The 19,271-nt window shown below is 32.7% G+C and overlaps 1 protein-coding gene across 2 annotated transcripts; it reads left to right on the top strand.

The window, feature by feature from the left end:
* Positions 1-7,590: 7,590 nt before the first annotated feature.
* LOC116006815 (sucrose nonfermenting 4-like protein) lies at positions 7,591-18,114 on the top strand. 2 transcript variants are annotated; one of them, XR_004095179.1, is made up of 13 exons: positions 7,591-8,325; positions 8,452-8,539; positions 9,076-9,258; positions 9,913-10,020; positions 10,148-10,207; positions 10,701-10,790; positions 12,271-12,405; positions 14,812-14,956; positions 15,065-15,238; positions 15,685-15,748; positions 15,862-15,931; positions 16,933-16,990; positions 17,098-17,215. XR_004095179.1 is itself a non-coding variant. In XM_031247311.1 (13 exons), the coding sequence occupies exons 1-13, from the start codon at positions 8,198-8,200 to the stop codon at positions 17,775-17,777; spliced, it is 1,455 nt and encodes a 484-aa protein (XP_031103171.1). In that variant the 5' UTR covers positions 7,592-8,197; the 3' UTR covers positions 17,778-18,114. The 2 variants fall into 2 exon arrangements, 1 of the variants encoding a protein (XP_031103171.1); XM_031247311.1 differs by lacking the exon at positions 16,933-16,990 and adding an exon at positions 17,686-18,114 and having other exon boundaries at positions 7,592-8,325.
* The last annotated feature ends 1,157 nt before the right edge of the window (positions 18,115-19,271 follow it).

Raw genomic sequence — 19,271 nt, 5'->3', positions numbered from 1 at the left:
TATAAAATAAATATGAAGCAGTATCATTTGAGATGAACTGTGGTATTAGTTACGGAGCTCCGTTACGACTAACGACCGCCGTTTCTCCCACTTACTGAAACGGCGTCATTTTGTAACCATGGTCCACAATGCATTGTGGACCATGGTCTACCGTATAACGACTGGGCCAAATAAGCACTCCAATTATGGCAAATTTTATTGTGGACCGCAGTCTACAATGCATTGTGGTTCATGCATCAAAACGACGTTGTTTCAACACAATTGTAATTTCTTTTCTAATACATTGCAGTTTCCTTTCAATACAACTACAGTATCATTTCGATATAACTACAGTTTCATTGGACAATATATACTCAAATATGTGAAAATGTTATTTAGTTTCCTTTTATATACACTACAATTTTCTTTCAACACAACTACAGTTTCATTTTGATATAACTACAGTTTCATTTGATAATATAAAAACAAATGTGAGGCAGTATCATTTGAGATGAACTGTAGTTTCATTTACGGAGCTCCGTTAATATGTGACAGCAACCGTTTCTTTACTTAAAGAAACGGTATCGTTTTTGGACCATGGTCCACGATATAACAACTGCTCCAACTATATGTCAAAATGCAATTAGACTCTCGAAGTAAAAAAGACTTCAATTAATTAAAACCTTAAATTAATTAAAACTATGCAATTAACATATTTAACAAGTTACCAATAGGTAACCAGTTAATTTTGATTGTATGACATCTTATGTGGCATCCCATTCAAAAATAAAAATAAAATTAATAAAAAAAATATAAAGTTGTTGACTTCTTCGTAAGTTTAGGACGGAGAAGCCATGGTTGCTCCGTTCAAATTGGATGGAGAAGCCAGTGATTGGCTTCTCCATCCATTTTGGACGAAGAAATCATCAATATCTCTGTCCGATCTAACAGAGAAGCCGACAGGTTTCTCCGTCCACCCGCAAGCTACTTCGTCGTCCATGTCAAATTGGACTGCTCCGTCCAGTTCGACATGAACGAAGAAGCCATGACAGTCTGTTTTTTTAAATATAATTATTTTGATTTATTATTTTAATAATTTTTTAAAATATTAATCTATGTGGCACCTTACATGGCATCCATGTGGCATGTGAGTTGAAGGTGACATTTTATTATAGGTCAAATTAGTTAATTGCACATTTTTAACAAGTGTAAGAGTTCAATTGAATGTTATTTTAGTTCGAGGGTCTAATTGCATTTTGGCATATAGTTGGATGGTCTATTTGAACATTTTCGCTTTATTTTTCTTTTCCAGCATATTATTGCTTATATGTAAGGATGACCACGATTTGATTCAAATCGAGCCAAACACTATAGCAACCAAATCGAAAGGTTCCAGTTACAATTTAGAATCGGAACTTAATATTTGAGTTTTAGTTTTTTAAAATCACAAACCATAACTGTCAGTTTTAGTTTCGAACCCAAAAAAAAAAATTGTTGAATTCAATTTATTTTAAAAATTAAAAATAAAATTTAAAAAAATGGACAAGTGGTTCAAACTGAATCCAGAAACGTAAATCGACGATTCAAAATCAAAATTGAATTGCGATCATATCTATACTACTTATATGTAAGAATCAGAATAAATACAAAGAAGAACGTACACAATTTGCAAATATTATAATTCTAATTTTAAACTAAAGCGAGTAGTTGTTTCGATTTCGATCCGTTTGCTCATGGTTCAGGATCAATTTTTTCAATTCGCAAATTTAATAAACTGAAACCCAAATACTGAATTTCAGTTATAAATCATAGCCAGAACCTTTTGATATAGTTGTTACATTGTCTGATTCGATTCGAATCGAACTGTGGTCATCACTACATATAAGCAATAATTTGTTGGAAAAGAAAAATAAAGGTTGAAATATTTATTTTAAGGGTTAAAATGTCCATTTAATGTATCAGAGGAAAAACTGTCACTTTTCGAATAATTGAGGGGACTAATTTAGATACATGAATAATTTAGAGAGAAAAAATTCTATAAACATATAATTCAGATGAGAAAAAGTATCATTTTCGATCCCAAAAATATTTAATTTACAAGTAATTAAACAAAAATGATAAATGGCTTTCAAAAAAAATGAGAAATGCTTCTCGGTTCTCACCCTACACAAAATCACACAAGTTATAGTCACTACTTAATGTGTCTAATTTTGTGTAGTTAGTTACTCCCTCTGTCCCATTTTACCTGTCTTACTTTCCTTTTTAGTTTGTCCCAAAATGTTGTCCTCTTTCTAAAATTGGACATCATCATCATTCTATTTTTCCCAATTTACCCTTATGACTTTTGCTTTTCTTTATTTCTTTTATTTCCAAAAGTGAAAAAGTAAAGGGTATAATTGGAAAGTACATTACATTTACTTTAATTTCTTAAAAAGCGTGCAAAAAGCAAATGAGACAACCAATTCGGGACGGAAGGAGTATTTCTTTTTTCTTTTTTCTTTTTTTTTCTTTTTTCTTTTTTTAATTTCAACGAACTACAAACTATCATATTAAGAAGTGAGTGTGTGAGTGATAAATGTAAAGTAGTGTAGCAAGGTCAATATAAAAAGTTGTGAATCGCATTAACATACATAAATATGTGTAGATAATGGCCCTGTTTGGTAAATGGATGTTAACTGATTGGGTTAGAATGTATGATTTGTTGATAACATTAGCTGATTGTAGAAAGTTGGTTAGTAAATTAGCTGTTAGCTGATATTGTTTGTTATAATTTCTTTTCTCAAAAAGCTAATTGAAAAAACTGCTTTGAGTAGTCTTTTCAATTTTAGTATTTTAGAGTTACAAAATGCTTATTAATCAAACAACTAATAGTGGTCAAATAAGTCAAAATTGACTGATAGGCTGATTATTTATCAAACAAGGCCAATATATTTTCGTACGCAGTACATGACAAATTTAGTATTTTCACTTAATTTGTACAATAGTACACAAAAAATGATAATAACTATAGTTGAAAATACTCCCTATAATGATAGTTTTAGCACTTATATGCAAATAATAATAATAATAATAATAATAATAATAATAATAATAAAAGTTGATGAGGTTAACAACTAATGTACCAATGAGTTATGAGTTTTTCATGTGTATATGTATATCAAAATTCACTTTAAATCGCTTAGCTTGGTTACTTTCAAGGATATGGATTAGTGTTGTGTCAAATTCTATTATATAAAAATGAGTAATAATACTACTTTTCAGTTTTCACTTCATTTCTTACTTCTTGTTGATGGGTACACATCAGTTAGTTTCGAACAAATAGGGCCACAAAGTTTTCATTCATTTTCTTCATCTAATATAGTACTCCCTCTGTCCCATTTTATCTGTCATACTTACTATTTATTGGTAAAACCAACCCTTTCTTATGTGTTTATTTTCTTTATTATTTTTTACTTATTTTTAAATTTGATTTTTTTGTGTTTAATAGTATTTTTAGTGTAATTTCTAAATATATAAATTTTGTATATTAATACTAAATTTAATATTATGAAAAATCGAATTAAAATTCACTTCAGTCGAACCTCGTTAATCGAACCCGACACATAAAATGGGACGGAGGGAGTAATATGAAAGCACACCATGTAGGCACGTAGCTTAAGTAATTATTTCTAGAAGCACACCAAATATTTATCAATGTAGAGTTATTCTTACAAGAATTTGGTCTTTATTATCCAAGGAAAGAGCTCTAAGTCCTTCTTATTCATCACTTTTTCAAATTTGATTCTTCTAAGAATCTAAAAATGATATTGTTGCTTCTAAACATATAAACAATTTCGAAGATTGACAGGTTAATTGGTCTTACACTTGTTCCAAGTTATAAGATCTACTCATTGAGTCAACTTCAATATGCAGAGATAGCTTAGATCTGGAACTCTGGAAACATGTACTGGATATTAAGATGTTAATGTGTATGGAAGACCTAGAGTTAATTACTAAGCGGTGGGCAAGCTAAGTGGTTATGTTCATTGCATGCCTATATAAATAGCTAGTGAAATGTAAAAATTAGACACTCAATTCATTTATATTGAATCTTTATTAGTAATACAACATTCTTTCTCCACACGTACAATTATTGTCTCGTTACATTCATTTTCCTGCTGTAAATTAAGACATTTCTTACATGAATTATTGTATTGTTCTTATCTCAAAAATGCAACAGATATAATGGTATAAAGTGATGTTAAGAACACGTGTAATTTAGATTTTAATGATACCAAAAGTCAAGAATTTTAGTCCCCAATTCTTGTTAAGTTTTAGACTTAGGAACTCTATTGTTCGATTCGAATAGTCCAAACAGTAACTCGAATAGTTACATCACAGATAGTCAGAAGGCAAAGCTTCGAAGAGTTGAAGACCTGAAGAGTTCGAGATGAAGAGTTCAAGACCGGATAGTGGAAGGGCCTACCTTTTGAATAGTAGGGAATTATAAAAGGAATTCGAATAGTAAGGACAACTATTCAAAACCGAATGGTTATAAGCTTTAAGGTTTCAAGCACTAACTTGAATGGTAAGAGTTAATTGTTCAAAAAGACTGCTTGAAACATTCTCTAAGTAAACAGTTCGAAACCTTAAACAAACAAGCTCTAAGAGAAAATGTGACCAAGGCAAAAGGAGTCCTAAGAACACATCTCAATGAAGATTTCCCTTAAAAAGCCTAGACAAAAGTAGTAGAAAAAAAAATAAAGTTCAGCTAAAAAGGTGGTCTAACACGACTGAAAAATCTGGCACACAAAAGTAACCTTTCGAATGGTTCGTTGGTCATTACCTGATGGCTAAAGGACGTTTGAAATGGGTTTCCCTCAAACGGATTCATTTCAAAACGCCTATAAATACATTCATTCAAGACTGAAGAAGGTGTTGGTCGATTAGGAGAAAATATTCAAGCATCCAAAAAGGTTTCAAAGTTTTATTCCAAGTGACCAGAGTGAGAGAGTTAGAGCTATAACTAGAAATCCAAAATAGAGACTTGTGTTGTTCAAGAGAAGATCACGTTTCATCATCAAGAAGCCAAGTTTACTAGTTGGAAGATCAAAGAATCTATCTTTAAAAACTTGTATCTCTACTCGGTAGAAGTAGAAGGAGGGAGATTAAGCTCATGTAGAGTTGATAAACCTAAGAAACTCAAGGTCGGCTTAGTGTTCAAGGCTTGGGTGTTCTTCTTATATTAAAGGAATCAACCCGACTGACGATCACTGGGGTCTTTTAAAGCGAGTCTTGCGGTATGTTAAAGGCACCCTAGACTACGAATTACGCCTGTCTACGTCCTCGTCTACCGACATTCATGTTTACTCCGACTCGGACTGGGCTGGGTGTCCAGTTGACAGAAAGTCCACCAGTGGTTATGCGGTCTTCCTAGGGTCTAATCTTATTTCATGGGTCTCTCGCAAGCAGCGTACCGTCGCTCGGTCTTCGACGGAAGCAGAATACAAGGGCCTTGCTAATGTGGTCGCTGAAGTTACTTGGATTGTTTCGCTGCTACATGAACTCGGGTTGCATACCGGTAAGCCAGCAGCCCTGTGGTGTGACAACCTCGGGGCTACATATCTAGCTGCTAACTCGGTCTTCCACGCAAGGACTAAACACGTTGAGATCGACTATCATTTCGTACGAGATAAGGTCGCATCTGGGAATTTGTTGGTCAATTTTATGTCTACAAAGGATCAGTTAGCAGACATCTTCATAAAGTCGCTACCAGCCCCGCGATTTGCCATTCTCCGAGACAAGCTCAATGTGGTTGCTCACCAGCCTTGCGCTTGAGGGGGTGTGTGGGTTATATTATTATTATTATTATTATTATTATTATTATTATTATTATTATTATTATACCTTATTTTATTATTATACCCTATTGTATTAGTGTGTGATAAAAGTAATGATTGAATACACCCCCTTAAAGAAATTGAAAAATAAAATTAGTTTTTTTGGGATGTGGGCCATGCTATTTTTTTAAATTTCGTTCCGCCTAGCCCAATCAATATTTTAATTGGTAATCGATAAATGTAATGAGTCTAAACTAAAGAAATTGAAGAATTTTTTTTAAAAAAAATGTTTTGGGTTCTAGGTCGGGTCGAATCAATTTTATTTTATTTTATTTAGCTCAGCCTGTTCAGACCCATATTTTAATTAGACTAACCCAATCTAATTTAAATAATAATCATACAGATATTGTGTTAACTCGCCCATTTGACACCACTCAAAGCGTTATAAAGAGAGAGAAATGAGCATGAGATAAAAATCCAAAAATATTTTAGTAAAAAAGTTGAAGACATTTTCTGCAAAAATGAGTCATTTTTTCATTGATCAACATGAATATTTTCCTTTGATTTCATTTTTCATTAATAACCAAAACTTAGGAAATCTCGAAAATGACTTTTGAAAATTATTTTTCTAGTTTCTAAAAGGACACTAAAAGTAACTTTTTGATATTAATTGATTGTATTTTATTTTTAAAAGTTTAATTTGCCCTTAAAATTTTTCAAGATGCCTTCTTTATAATTATGAAAGTATTAATAATAACACACATAAAAACACTAAATAATAATCTTTAAACTTAAAATTTTTAAAATTTATATTAAAAACAAAATAATTTAAGAATAACTAAATAAATTAATTAAATAAATTTATATTTTCAAAAATTATTTTACAAATTGTTAATATTATCCACTCATCAAAATAACTAGCGCAGTTCGTCAATATAAAGGACCATGCTATATGCTCCTAATTTTACCCATCAAAATAACTAACACAGTTCGTCAATATAAAGGACCATGCTATATGCTCCTAATTTTACCCCTCACAACTAACAACTTCGGGATGTGACAAAATATAAATATTAGTAAATTTAAAATTAAATTAAGGGTAACGGAAAATGAACCAAACAAACAAATTGTAATTTATTAGCTTTTAGCCCGCCAAACAAAAAAAGATAGTTTTCTAACATTATCCAAACACTAGAAGATTATATTCCATTTGCTCCATTTTATCTATCATACTCACTATTCATTAGTCAAACCAACTCTTTATTATTTGTTTATTTTCTTTAGTATTTTTTATTTATTTTTAAATTTAATTTTTTGTGTTTAATAGTACTTTTAGTGTAATTTTAAAATGTATAAATTTCGTATACTAATACTAAACTTAATATTATGAAAAATTTAATTAAAAATAAATTTAGTTAATCCCCGTTAACTGAACTATACACATAAAATGAGAGGGAGAGAGAGTAATATTATACAAAAAATGAGTCATCTTTTGAAAAATATTTTTCAAATTTACAAACGAACCATAAATAAATACTTAAAATTAAAACTAATAATTTGTTCTCAAAAAAAATTAAAACTAATAATTAATTTATAAGTGATAAAATTAGAAATAATGAGCATTTTCCATATACTAAAATTGCCAACATCCCAACGAACAATATCGAATAAAGCATTATATTACGCGCGTAGCATATTAATGGTTAGTACTCTATATACTCTATAATACATATCATATAGACACGTATTATGATTTTCATTTATTTACTATTTTTGTTTTTATTTTTTTATTCTTTAATTCCCTTTCTTTTTCATTGATGATTCTACTATCTCCTCCCTTCCACCCTCCTCCACATTGCAGAACAGAAAGCTTCGAAGATCCATCCACCAATGTCGATGGCACTCCCTGACCTTGCATGCTAAATTAGGGCTTTTAGTTTTCGGCGATCAAAACTCCGGAGTTTATACGTTTGCCTTTCCAAATCCTCAAAGGAGTCTCAATTCTATCGCGGATCAGAGTTTCGATTTACTTTTCTTCAATAATTACGAGAATTTCCGTTCTTGAAAATAAAATTAGCTGAAAATCAGGCATTTTAATGAATGCAAGGCGCGGAATTGTGGCTAGTGGGACGTCTTTGCTTGAGATTTGAGTGCTGTGTAATTAGGGTTTTTGATGCTTCTTGTTAATTGTGGTTGCATGTATAACTTATAAGTGGGGTCCTCTGCTGCTACTGTTGCGTGGAGGATCCCGAAATCGCGGTTTATTTCGAAGCTGCGCGGTGGATTGCGGAGTCATCATTTCGATAAGCGTGGTTTTTCTCGTTGGCTATATCTGGAGAGGAAATTGAGAGGATTAGGTTTCAAGGAACGGACCAATTTTTTTTTTCTGAGCGGAGGAGATGTATGCCGGTGCTGGAGATAGTGGGGAGAACAATAATAGTGGGGTTACAGGCACAGTTTTGATACCCACACGGTTCGTGTGGCCAAATGGAGGACAAAGGGTGTTGCTGAGTGGCTCGTTTACTAGGTGAGTATCTCAAATTCCTAAAGTTTTGAAGCTGACTATTCATTTGAACTGGTGTTATTATTGTGCTCTTTAGTTTGTCCGGAATGCAATTCCGCATGGTCTAAAATGGAATCTCCGAATGTGTAGGTGGCAGGATCACATCCCAATGTCACCAATGGAGGGATGCCCAACTGCTTTTCAGGTCATCTACAACTTGACTCCAGGATATCATCAGGTTTGTGTTGCCTTATTAAGATACTTGTATTATCCTCCCAAGAAGTAGACCTATGTCCATGTAAAATCATGATAAACCCAGTGATAAAATGCAATACTATTTAGTATTCAATTGCCATAAAAAAAAGGGCTGCTTACTATCTAACTGTCAATTGAGCTTAGTGTTTTATCTGCAGTATGCTTTTAGTTATGTGAAGGTTACTGGGGTACATAAAGAAAAATTTTGTTTTTGTTTTGGGAAATGTGAGCGGTTGCAGATTTTTGTACTGTTCTACAGAAAGCTTGTCTTCATAATAGGAAATGGCATTCAGTCTCCCCTTCTATTTTTTCATCACGGAAAACTCTTGCTCTATTTTATTTCTTGCTGGTCATTGTTTGAAGTAAAATGGACATAAGCTGATAAGCACTCTTATAAATTATATATAATAGACATTTGCTTGGACCAGGCTAAACTGGCATCGGCTATGGAAATAAATATAGTTCAGAAGAATCTATGTGAATACTACAGAGCTGATGTGCATTTTCTTGTATTTGCAGTACAAGTTTTTTGTTGATGGAGAGTGGCGGCATGATGAGAGGCAGCCATTTGTAAGTGGAAATTATGGTGTAGTAAACACTATTTTCTTAGCCAGAGAACCAGAAGTTATTCCTGCATTTTTTAGCTCGGAAATGCCTGGTAGATCTAGTATGGATGTGGATCATGATGTCTTCCTTCCGCTGGTAAATAACTTTAATTAGTGCTTAAAACTGCAGTATTTTACTCACTGATGCACTTAAATCTGCCTCCCCATTTGTACTGAATATGTAATACATGGGCATACCATTTTGTGCAATCTGAGTGCTCTTTTTTGAGTTTTTCTCAGTTTCTTGTTTGAGGGTTAATATAGACTCCTCTCTATTTGAATGTGCTAGAAAGATTTGTCCTATAAGTCAAATAAATAATAGTATATGTAGCAGTAATTGTGTTGTTATGTTAGTGTGTATTCTTGAATTGCATGATGTCTTTGACATTGTTATTCTTGTTAGTATTGTGTAAACTAAGGTTATTCAATTAGAGTGATCCTCGAGATTCTTGTTATGGTTCATTATATAATGGTCATAGTAGCTCTGTAGCTGTAAATTCAATTTTTATTTTGTGCAGGGATTGAGTAGTTTATCTATACTTTATGTAATGACAGGGGTGCCAGTAATGTCTAGAAGGTTCTTATGGATATTTCCTCTTGAACACTTTAGTGCACTTAGTCCTATCAGTGATAAGGGATCTAGAGCAGATGCTTTGAATGTGGAAACAGTCAACTTCTGACCCTATTTTCCTATTTAAATATGTTGAAATGAAGGAACATATAAATCACATAATTAGGTATTACCTTGCAGGAAACACTTCCAAGGATATCGCAAGCTGAAATAGACCTATCTCGTAATCGCATTTCAACCTTCTTGTCCCTACATACCGCTTATGAGCTGCTCCCTGAATCTGGCAAGGTGTTGTTTTCATTGCTTCTTTTGCCTACTACAAGAATGCTTTGCTGTTTATTCTTTCAGCTTTGCTTCCTAATTTATTAAATATGTTTTATAGTTTATTTTCCATGGATTGGACTCTTTTCTGTAGGTTGTTGCATTGGATGTAAATCTGCCAGTAAAACAAGCATTTCATATCCTCTATGAACAGGTACTCTTCAGTGCTTGAGTGAAAATGGTCAGATTTAAGTCAAAGGCATGTTTATTTTATGTATTCCGCTTTTATATGTTCTGCTTTTCCTATTTTTGGCTTGAAAAGTTATCAAGGTCATATTTTTGTTTTCGCGGGGAAATTTTGTGCAGTTAGTTTCTCCTTACAGTTACTGTAAACTATTACATCACTCAAAAATAGTGAATGTGTATTTTTACAGTTTTGGGGCTTGTGCTATATTATGCCAAACCTTTTATTTACTTTGCTTGGAATTACTAATATTTTGGTGATCAATATTTGACTAGAACACAAGTTGTGAAAAACTTCTCTGACTCTCCTGTCAGTATTTTTTTTAAAAAAAAAATCTTATCCCATTTTTGAGTTTTCTGCTCAGCATCACATAAGTTTGGAATTTATCATTCTCACATGCATACACTTCTATATTTGGATTAACAACTTGAATTTGATAATATCTAATTAAAGCTGTTTTCAGGGAATCTTTGTTGCTCCACTGTGGGACCTTTGTGGGGGTCAGTTTGTTGGAGTTCTTAGTGCTGTAGATTTCATCTTAATCCTTAGGGAGGTATGCATCAGACTAGTTATTGCTATCCTTCCATTTCAAGGAGCTTATTCAGCTATACTTCTGTAATTTCATATCGAATGACTACATTTTGGAATATCTCAACTACCATTTCTTTTGTTAGAATTACTAAGAAAGAATGTGTTGCTTTTATGTTTCTTTTTATTGTGTAAATATTTTTCTTCTTTACAACCTGTGGCTTTGAATTTGTGTGAATAATTCTGTTTACACACATAAACACACAATAAAAACCACCAACACCTGCACCCCCCTCCATGCTGTTTTCCAATAGAGAGAGAGAGAGAGAGAATGGATCATGTGACTATGTGAGAATAGATTCTGGTTTAAAAAATGAGAAATCATATCGGTGATCCATTCTGCTTGATTTAATGGTTGCGGTTATGTGCAATAATATGTCAATTTAGCTTTTTTAGGGCATACTTGACATTTTATCTGTTAGATGCCGGTGCAACCAGTTGTATGCAACCATTTATGCACTCTCTTGAAAGGTGCACTTTTAACCTAAACATTATGCACATTTTCTCACGTACAATTTACATTTACGATTAAAATGCTGTACTTTTATTCAAGTGTATCATGCACTTACATGGACTGAAGACATGGATGTAGGAAATAAATATACAATTAAAGTATGTGTGTATGGTTGCACTCTCTCCCACACAAAGTGCATTTTAACAATTATATATCTTTAATTATAAAGAACCCAAAATCAAACATAGCTAATGCACTTTCCCAAAAGGTGCACTTTTAACCTGAACATTATGCACATTTTCTCTTTACAATTAAAGTGATGTGCTTGTACTTGAAGACGAGTGTGGGAGGGATGTTTATTTCATAGTTTTGCCCATAAAAGTAGTGCCGTTAGATTGTTTTCTCAGTTAGCTTTTGAAATTTCTGCATACTTACAATTATACCACCATCTTTTTCCAGTGCATCTAAAACCATTGATTTATTCTGATATATATATTTCTCATATTTACACCAGCCATTATTCTCACATGATATGATGATATGATGATATATTATATATATATATGGCATGACTGAAAATGTTAAAAAAATATCCTTTGGATCAATACTTTTATATTTCAGTGTTATTTACAATTATGTCCATTGCATAATTCATAGAACATATCATATATTTTTCAATTTGTCAAAACCGTTACTACTATTGGATATTTATGAGACAGCTGTCTTTTCTGTATAGGACAACATTGTCCTTCATTATATATGCTGTAGAATTGAAACCTGACACTCTAATGATGCAAAGGGTTATTTAGGACTATTCCTTATTTGATTTTTCATGTTACCTTTCCTTTTTTCCTTTCTTTCTTTTAGTATTTTGGCATCATTAAGTATATATATTGAAGTCTTTTTGTCTGTGGTACATCATATTTTAATTCATCCTCTACGTCTGATCAGTTCTTACTGTCTTAGAAAATAATTTGTTCTGCAAATACAGCTTGGGAACCATGGATCTAACTTGACAGAAGAAGAGCTGGAGACCCATACTATATCTGCTTGGAAAGATGGAAAGCTTCGTCTTAACAGACAAATTGATGGAAATTTGAGATCCTACTCAAGGCCTCTTATCCATGTAAGTAAATTCTTAAATGAAATGACAATGATCTTCAAATAAATTTACTTCAACCTAGTGGTTTTCTTTTTTTTTTTTTTTTTTTTTTGGTTGGGNTTTCTTTTTTTTTTTTTTTTTTTTTTGGTTGGGCACGTCTGATGGGACATAGGGGGTTGGCAGGATTTGAACACAGGTCTACTGTTTGGAAAGAACGTACCAGATAAAAGAGTTTTTATCCTCTGGCTTGTTATATTTTGAGTCTTATATGCTTTATGTTTGGGACAAGTAAATGATTTGTCTGTAATAAATTAAAGCGATGTTCACTAGTACTAGTAGTCTATGAATAAACATTTCAATTTGTAATAATTTTTATGTTATGAATAACCTTGGGAGGGAGTGAAAATATTTATTGATAAATTAATTTAGCTTGCTAAATACTGAAGGTCAATTTTAAATTCAACCAATAAGTATACATTGAGCAGCACAAATATTAATTGGTTAGGCAGATTCCATAAAATATCAATGTAAATTAATAAAGGCTGCACACATATTAATACATATCTAGATATATATTTATCACAACTATTTTTAAAGTAATGGGATCAAACATTCAGAAATTATTTGAATAAATATGCTCCATAAAGGTAAGGATTAAATTTTTAAAAACTTGACCAAGTCAAAAATTAATTTTGTGCTATTTATTGAAATTGAAAAGCCTTCTGATGAGCACTTTTCCAAATATTCTTAGGCATTATTTGCTATTCGTAATGATTTTATTATATATTATTTTTAAGGATGTTGAAAATTTTGAGTGTTACTTTTTGAGTTTTAAAATTCAGATGATATGAATAATACCCGTGGATTACAATGGGTAAAATAATATTGGCTATCTGAACCCTAATATGATGGGTTTGGCTAGTTGTGAAATTCTCGTGCCCAATACTCAATTGTGTGTGTACAAGTATGCGTGTGCATTAAATAGGTTTCGGGGTGATTTCAAGTACTATATGGGTATGTCAAACGAGTTTGGAATGGATGCGGGTAATATTCATTTTTGTTCGGGTAATTCTAAATGTATTTTGATTCAAAATTGAAAATGGTTAAATAGAAAAGTACCTACCTATTGTCATTTCTATTAGTGGTGATGCTAAGATAAGTAGATATAGGTGGTGATATAGTAGGTAGGTGGCGGTAGATGTATATTGATAGGTGGCTGGGTAGATGATATAAGTAGATGGATAAGTGAAGTTTGTATGTAATGATAATAGTGATTATAGATGAATGTATGGTTCTGTATTTGGAAAAATTTGGAAAACAAAAAAAGTGTCTTTTCCTTTGGCATAGATATTTGTTATTTCCATCCAATAAAGTCATTCAACTAATTAAGTAAATACAACAAACATTACCATTGACCAATATACTAACCATATTACCATGCAATCATGAGTCAAAAACCATTTCTCCTAACAGAGGAAAATATAACTCGGCACTTTGGTGAAAAAAATTCTTGACTGTTGAGAAAATCTTTTTATATGTTGTATTGATTGTTTTTAGTTGTGTAAGGAAACTGTAACTTATTTAATACAAAGGTTGTTCATTAGTATTACAATTTTTATACACTACATAAAAATAATGCCTGCTATTGAAGCCAGGAAACTAAATTAGAACTATTACATTCATTAGTGTGATCTGCAGTTTTGGTCAGTAAAAAAGACTAAAATGCTGCTCAACTTGCAATTGCGCCTGGTTTCGGTGAACCTTTGTTGCCTAGACAACAATTTCCGATTCTTCTAAATATAACTTGAATAGGTCAAGGTATAGTAATGGCAGTAATGCTGGGGGGGGGGGGGGGGTTATGAAACACTACACAAAAGATCTTAGAGCAGGAGGGATCCAGCAGAATAGGTTTCTGAAGTGGTGATTCACCAGTGCATCAAGTACATTGTTGATGTAAAATCTTGTGCTCCACAGCCTCCACTAGTTTATCATAGTGGTAGCAGATTATCGGAAGCTGGGTACCTAACTTGCAGTATAGCTATTGTGTAATTGATGTGCAACTCTTCCAGTGGAGCACATTCTGCTTCCAAATCTTTTGTCTTTAAAATATTACCTTCCTGTGTTTGTACCTTGGCTGCTACGGAGTATTATTTATCGGTGGAAATTTTCATTTTAAAAATAAGAAAAACAATGTGTTATATTTCTGCCTAACTGTTTGTTCTAGCTCTTAACTTCTTGCACTTATGGGTTCTGATATTCTGCTTGAATGCTTAACTTAATAATCCACTCTATAGATCTTAGTCATATCCTCATTCTTTACCACATGAATTATGTTTCTCTGTCCTGCTTTTTCCAAATTCCAATGCAAGATTACATACTGGTTGAACAATTATATCCACTCTTATTTTTACACCATCTTGCAATGTGCAGAGTGGGCCTTATGATTCTTTGAAAGATGTTGCTTTAAGGCTTTTGCAAAACAAGGTATCCACAGTTCCCATCATTCATTCTTCTTCACCTGATGGCTCATTTCCTCAGATGCTACATCTGGCTTCCCTATCTGGGATTCTAAAATGTGAGTTTCTCTTTCATGTGATAAGTAATCATTTGCTATTGTTAAGGAAAAATAAAAAAGAAAAAAACTGCTTTGCACTAAATGTGTGGCATGCCTCAAAATGTTCAGGTATCTGCCGGCATTTCAGACATTCTTCTGGCTCCTTACCCATTCTTCAGCAACCAATTTGCTCCATTCCTGTGGGTACCTGGGTACCAAAAATTGGAGAACCAAACGGAAAGCCAGTTGCAATGCTTAGACCAAATGCCTCCCTTGGTGCTGCATTGTCTTTGTTAGTTCAGGGTATTTTTTTTCATTAAATGCGATTCATAATCACTGAGCTGCATATCCATTTTCATCTTTTCCTGATATTTAAGGGACTGCTCAGTTATTATTATTATTATTGTTATTGTTTTATTTTTACACTGCTCTTAGGCTTTGGCAACTTTGACATTTGGGGATTTTCATTTCCTTTTCTCTTCACCCTTTTTTTTGTCTTTGATATTTTACTTTTTCCCTTTCTATAACTATAGAAGTTGTGACAGGATATTTAATACGTAGTAATAATGGTTAGTCTATATCACAGTAATTATGTTTGTGAACCTATTGAATTATAAAAATGAATATTGATCTATTTTCATATTCCTTGGTAGCAGACATTGAACTATCCAAAAAAAAATGATTCACAACTCTCATCTGGTAAACTATGTCATCTAGTGCTAACCAAATGTTACATGTATTCATTGTAGCTGAAGTTAGTTCAATACCAATAGTGGATGATAATGACTCTTTGCTGGATATATACTGTCGAAGGCAAGTTTTAAATTTTTAATTGCTAACTACGAACATTTTCTAATGCATTTAATAAGCTTTATTTACGTAGTGATATTGATATAGAACTCTTTGTGCTTGTCATTGTTCAACAGTGATATCACTGCTTTGCCAAAAGATAGGGCTTATGCACAAATTCATCTTGATGAATTGAGTATTCACCAGGTAATTGTGTTTTTAAGTATGTGTGTGGCTGTGTTATTTTTTATTTTTTAATGGTATAGACTAACAATTTCAAGAACTTGTTTATATAAGTATTGGACATTCAAACTTAATGGTTAGGCCATCCCCTGTTTTTTGGAAGAAATAAAGATCCAGTACAATATAGGCGAGATTTAGTTGCAAGCAATAAAAACTTTGGGTTGTGCGGATCTACTCTTGCTATAGTTTATATTCTGATCTTAACACAAATGAAATATTTACGCCAATAGGAATAGATGAGATGATGAAAGCTTATATATTAACGCTTCTTATTTGGAGACTCCAAACACTGTATTGAGCGGTAACTGATTAGATCTTGTTCAGTTTCAACTGGGCTCTATTCATGCTTTGGCAAACAAAATCAACATAAATTTTGGTCTCCTTTATGCTCATTATCCTTTCTGATAGCATAGTTTAGTTATATATATATATATATATATATATATATATAGGGAAGGGTTCAGGTGCGGGTATAGCTTCCCGTGCAGTTGTGCGGTTACGCACCTTAAGCATTAAAATGACGCACTTTAAGTACACAAACCACGCACCTTAAGCACACAAACAAAACAACTTAAGAACACAAACCACGCACCTAAAGTTTTTAAATGTTGCACCTTCAGTACACAAACAAACCACCTTAAGCACACAAACAAAGTACCTTAAGAACACAAACCACGCACCTAAAGTTTTAAAATGGCGCACCTTAAGCATACAAATCACACATCTTAAGAAGGAAAACAACGCACCTTAAGAAGGAAAACCACTCATCTAAACAACTGCACCCGAGAAGGCCAACCACACGGGAACCCATATATATATATATATATATATATATAATTATTATTATTTCTTATGTGGATCACTGTGTAATATCCTCATCAATAGGAAGTTATACCAGTAATGCATATATTATTGGCATATATAACACCTTTCATTTGATAGTATGCTCCATATCCATTCTATAGTAAACACTACTGGAATCTGCTTATCCACAAAATTTGAGATCCGTTCTCAAATGCAAAGGTAAAGAAACTGCATAATGCCTATTTAGGCTGTCAACTATTATTTGACCTGGTGGCTGCACTACTTCTATTTCTGTAACTACACATCTTATCTTCCTTCTAACACAGGCATTACAATTGCGACAAGATGCTAGTTCTTCAAATGAACTTTTCAATGGGCAGAGATGTCAGATGTGTCTGAGGTCTGATCCTTTGCACAAAGTGATGGAACGGTTAGCAGTTCCTGGTAGGCCATTCTTTCATCATTTCTGAATTCTCCTATTCCTAATGCTTACTATTATTATTGAGGTTTCTTTTCAAGTTATCACTTTAGTTTTGACTATCTGATATGATTTGAATGTAGGCTAAGTCACAGACTTATCCCTGATTAGCTTCCTGCTTTAAAATTTCTAGTTGTATCCATAAAAGTCTGTACATTTTTCTTAACAATCCATAACCTCTGTGATGAACAAGTTCCTATTCAAAAAAAAACTTTTCCTTTTTCTTTTAAAGCACAAATTGAGGGTGAATGTTGTTCTCTATCTATCCATCCTTGCATTTAGTTATTCAGATCCTCTCTACCTCTTTATTTGCTCAGTTTTCTTTAATTTGCTTCTAGTATTGAAATTTTGAGACCATGAAAACTTTGTGGCCTGATGGAGTCTTAAGTAAAAACATTCGAAGACACTAAAGCAAAATGTTGACTATGTTACCCAGGGGTTAGAAGAGTTGTTATAGTGGAGGCTGGCAGCAAGCGGGTAGAAGGGATCATTTCATTGAGCGACGTGTTCAGATTTTTGCTTGGTTGAAATAGCAGCGGCATTTCTCCTCATCTCTCCCCCAAATGAAGAGCAGCTTTCTTGAAGTTCTTTCTCATGAATCAATTCCTTTTAGTATCTTTTCAGCAATGCCAGTTCCTCATTGCATTTGTGGATGGTCTTCTAATTCCATTGTCTCTGATATGACTGGCTCATACTTCTTAGCCTTGTGCTTCTTTAGGTGGCGATCCATAAGGAAAGACGTGTTTGTAAATTAAGAGGATCATAAAAAAAAAAAAGAATTATGACAAACTAATTATATCTACTGTGGACTGCGGATCAAAATTTCAAAATGAAAAGAAAATCACCAGCAATTGAAATCAAGCCACTCTTTGAATGCACCCAATTTAATTTACGAAAGTAAAGAACATTGAGGTTTTAAATTGCTTTTGTCCTTTAAGAACTAGGAATTGATATGTCACGGAAGTGGAGCAAATCCTTGTTCTAATCTTTATCTTTAGTTCATGGAAATGAAATTTAGATTAAAGATTCTTTTGTGCAATTCATTGAACTCTTGAATTAATAGTTTTCCCCTAATCTTGTTATTGCATCTATAAGATTATTCTCCTTAATTCGAGTACTATCATTAATTATCAAAGTCTATACCAATTGTGAAATTGCTTTTAATTCTTGAACCTGTTATAGCTTATTTATATATCAACTCAGAGTTAATTCTAGGAATGGTCCTCCGAATATGTTGATTTTTCAAAATTAGTCACCGACTTTAATTTGGACAATTTAAGTCCCTTGACTTTCAAATTCTTTCTAATGTTGGTCTTTTTGTCAAATTTTGGTTAAATTGAGGTCAAATGAAGGGCTAAAATTATCTGTTCACCTGTATAGTGTGTATATATATGGCGTCGATTAATTGCTATTAACCGACGCTGTATATAATTTTTTTAAAAAATATACGGCATCGGTTATTTGCTATTAACTGATGCTGTATGTTAATTTTTTGTTTTTTAACAAAAAAACATACGGCGTTGGTCAATGCCATATATATATTTTTTTATTTTTTAAAAACATACGACATCGGTTAATAGCAATTAAGTGACACCGTGCGTTTGTGTGTGTGTATATATATATATATATATATATATATACATGGTGCGGGATGACACTTTAGCCTAATTTTTTTAAAAGATATACAATGTCGGTTATGAGTTAAAAACCGACGTTGTAGATAATATACTATATGTCGGTTCTACAATCGACGTTGTTTCGGTGATGTACTAAGTCTAGAATAACGACATCGAAAGAAAATTGACGTTAAAAGTGTCAAAAAAATCGACGTTAAAAGCTTTATTTGTAGTATTGCTCTGTCCCCAAACTCTGGTGTGACAAATATTGGTGTTACGTGTATGTGTTCAAATTAAATCCTATCTTTCATGCAAGAACTAAATACGTTGAGATTAACTATCATTTTGATAGAGATAGAGGTTGTATTGGAAACATTCAAGTCAACATTATTTCAACAAAAGATCA

The sequence above is a fragment of the Ipomoea triloba genome, chromosome 15 (assembly GCF_003576645.1).
Source record: "Ipomoea triloba cultivar NCNSP0323 chromosome 15, ASM357664v1".
NCBI lineage: Eukaryota > Viridiplantae > Streptophyta > Magnoliopsida > Solanales > Convolvulaceae > Ipomoea > Ipomoea triloba.
This window is presented reverse-complemented; position numbering and strand designations above follow the sequence as displayed.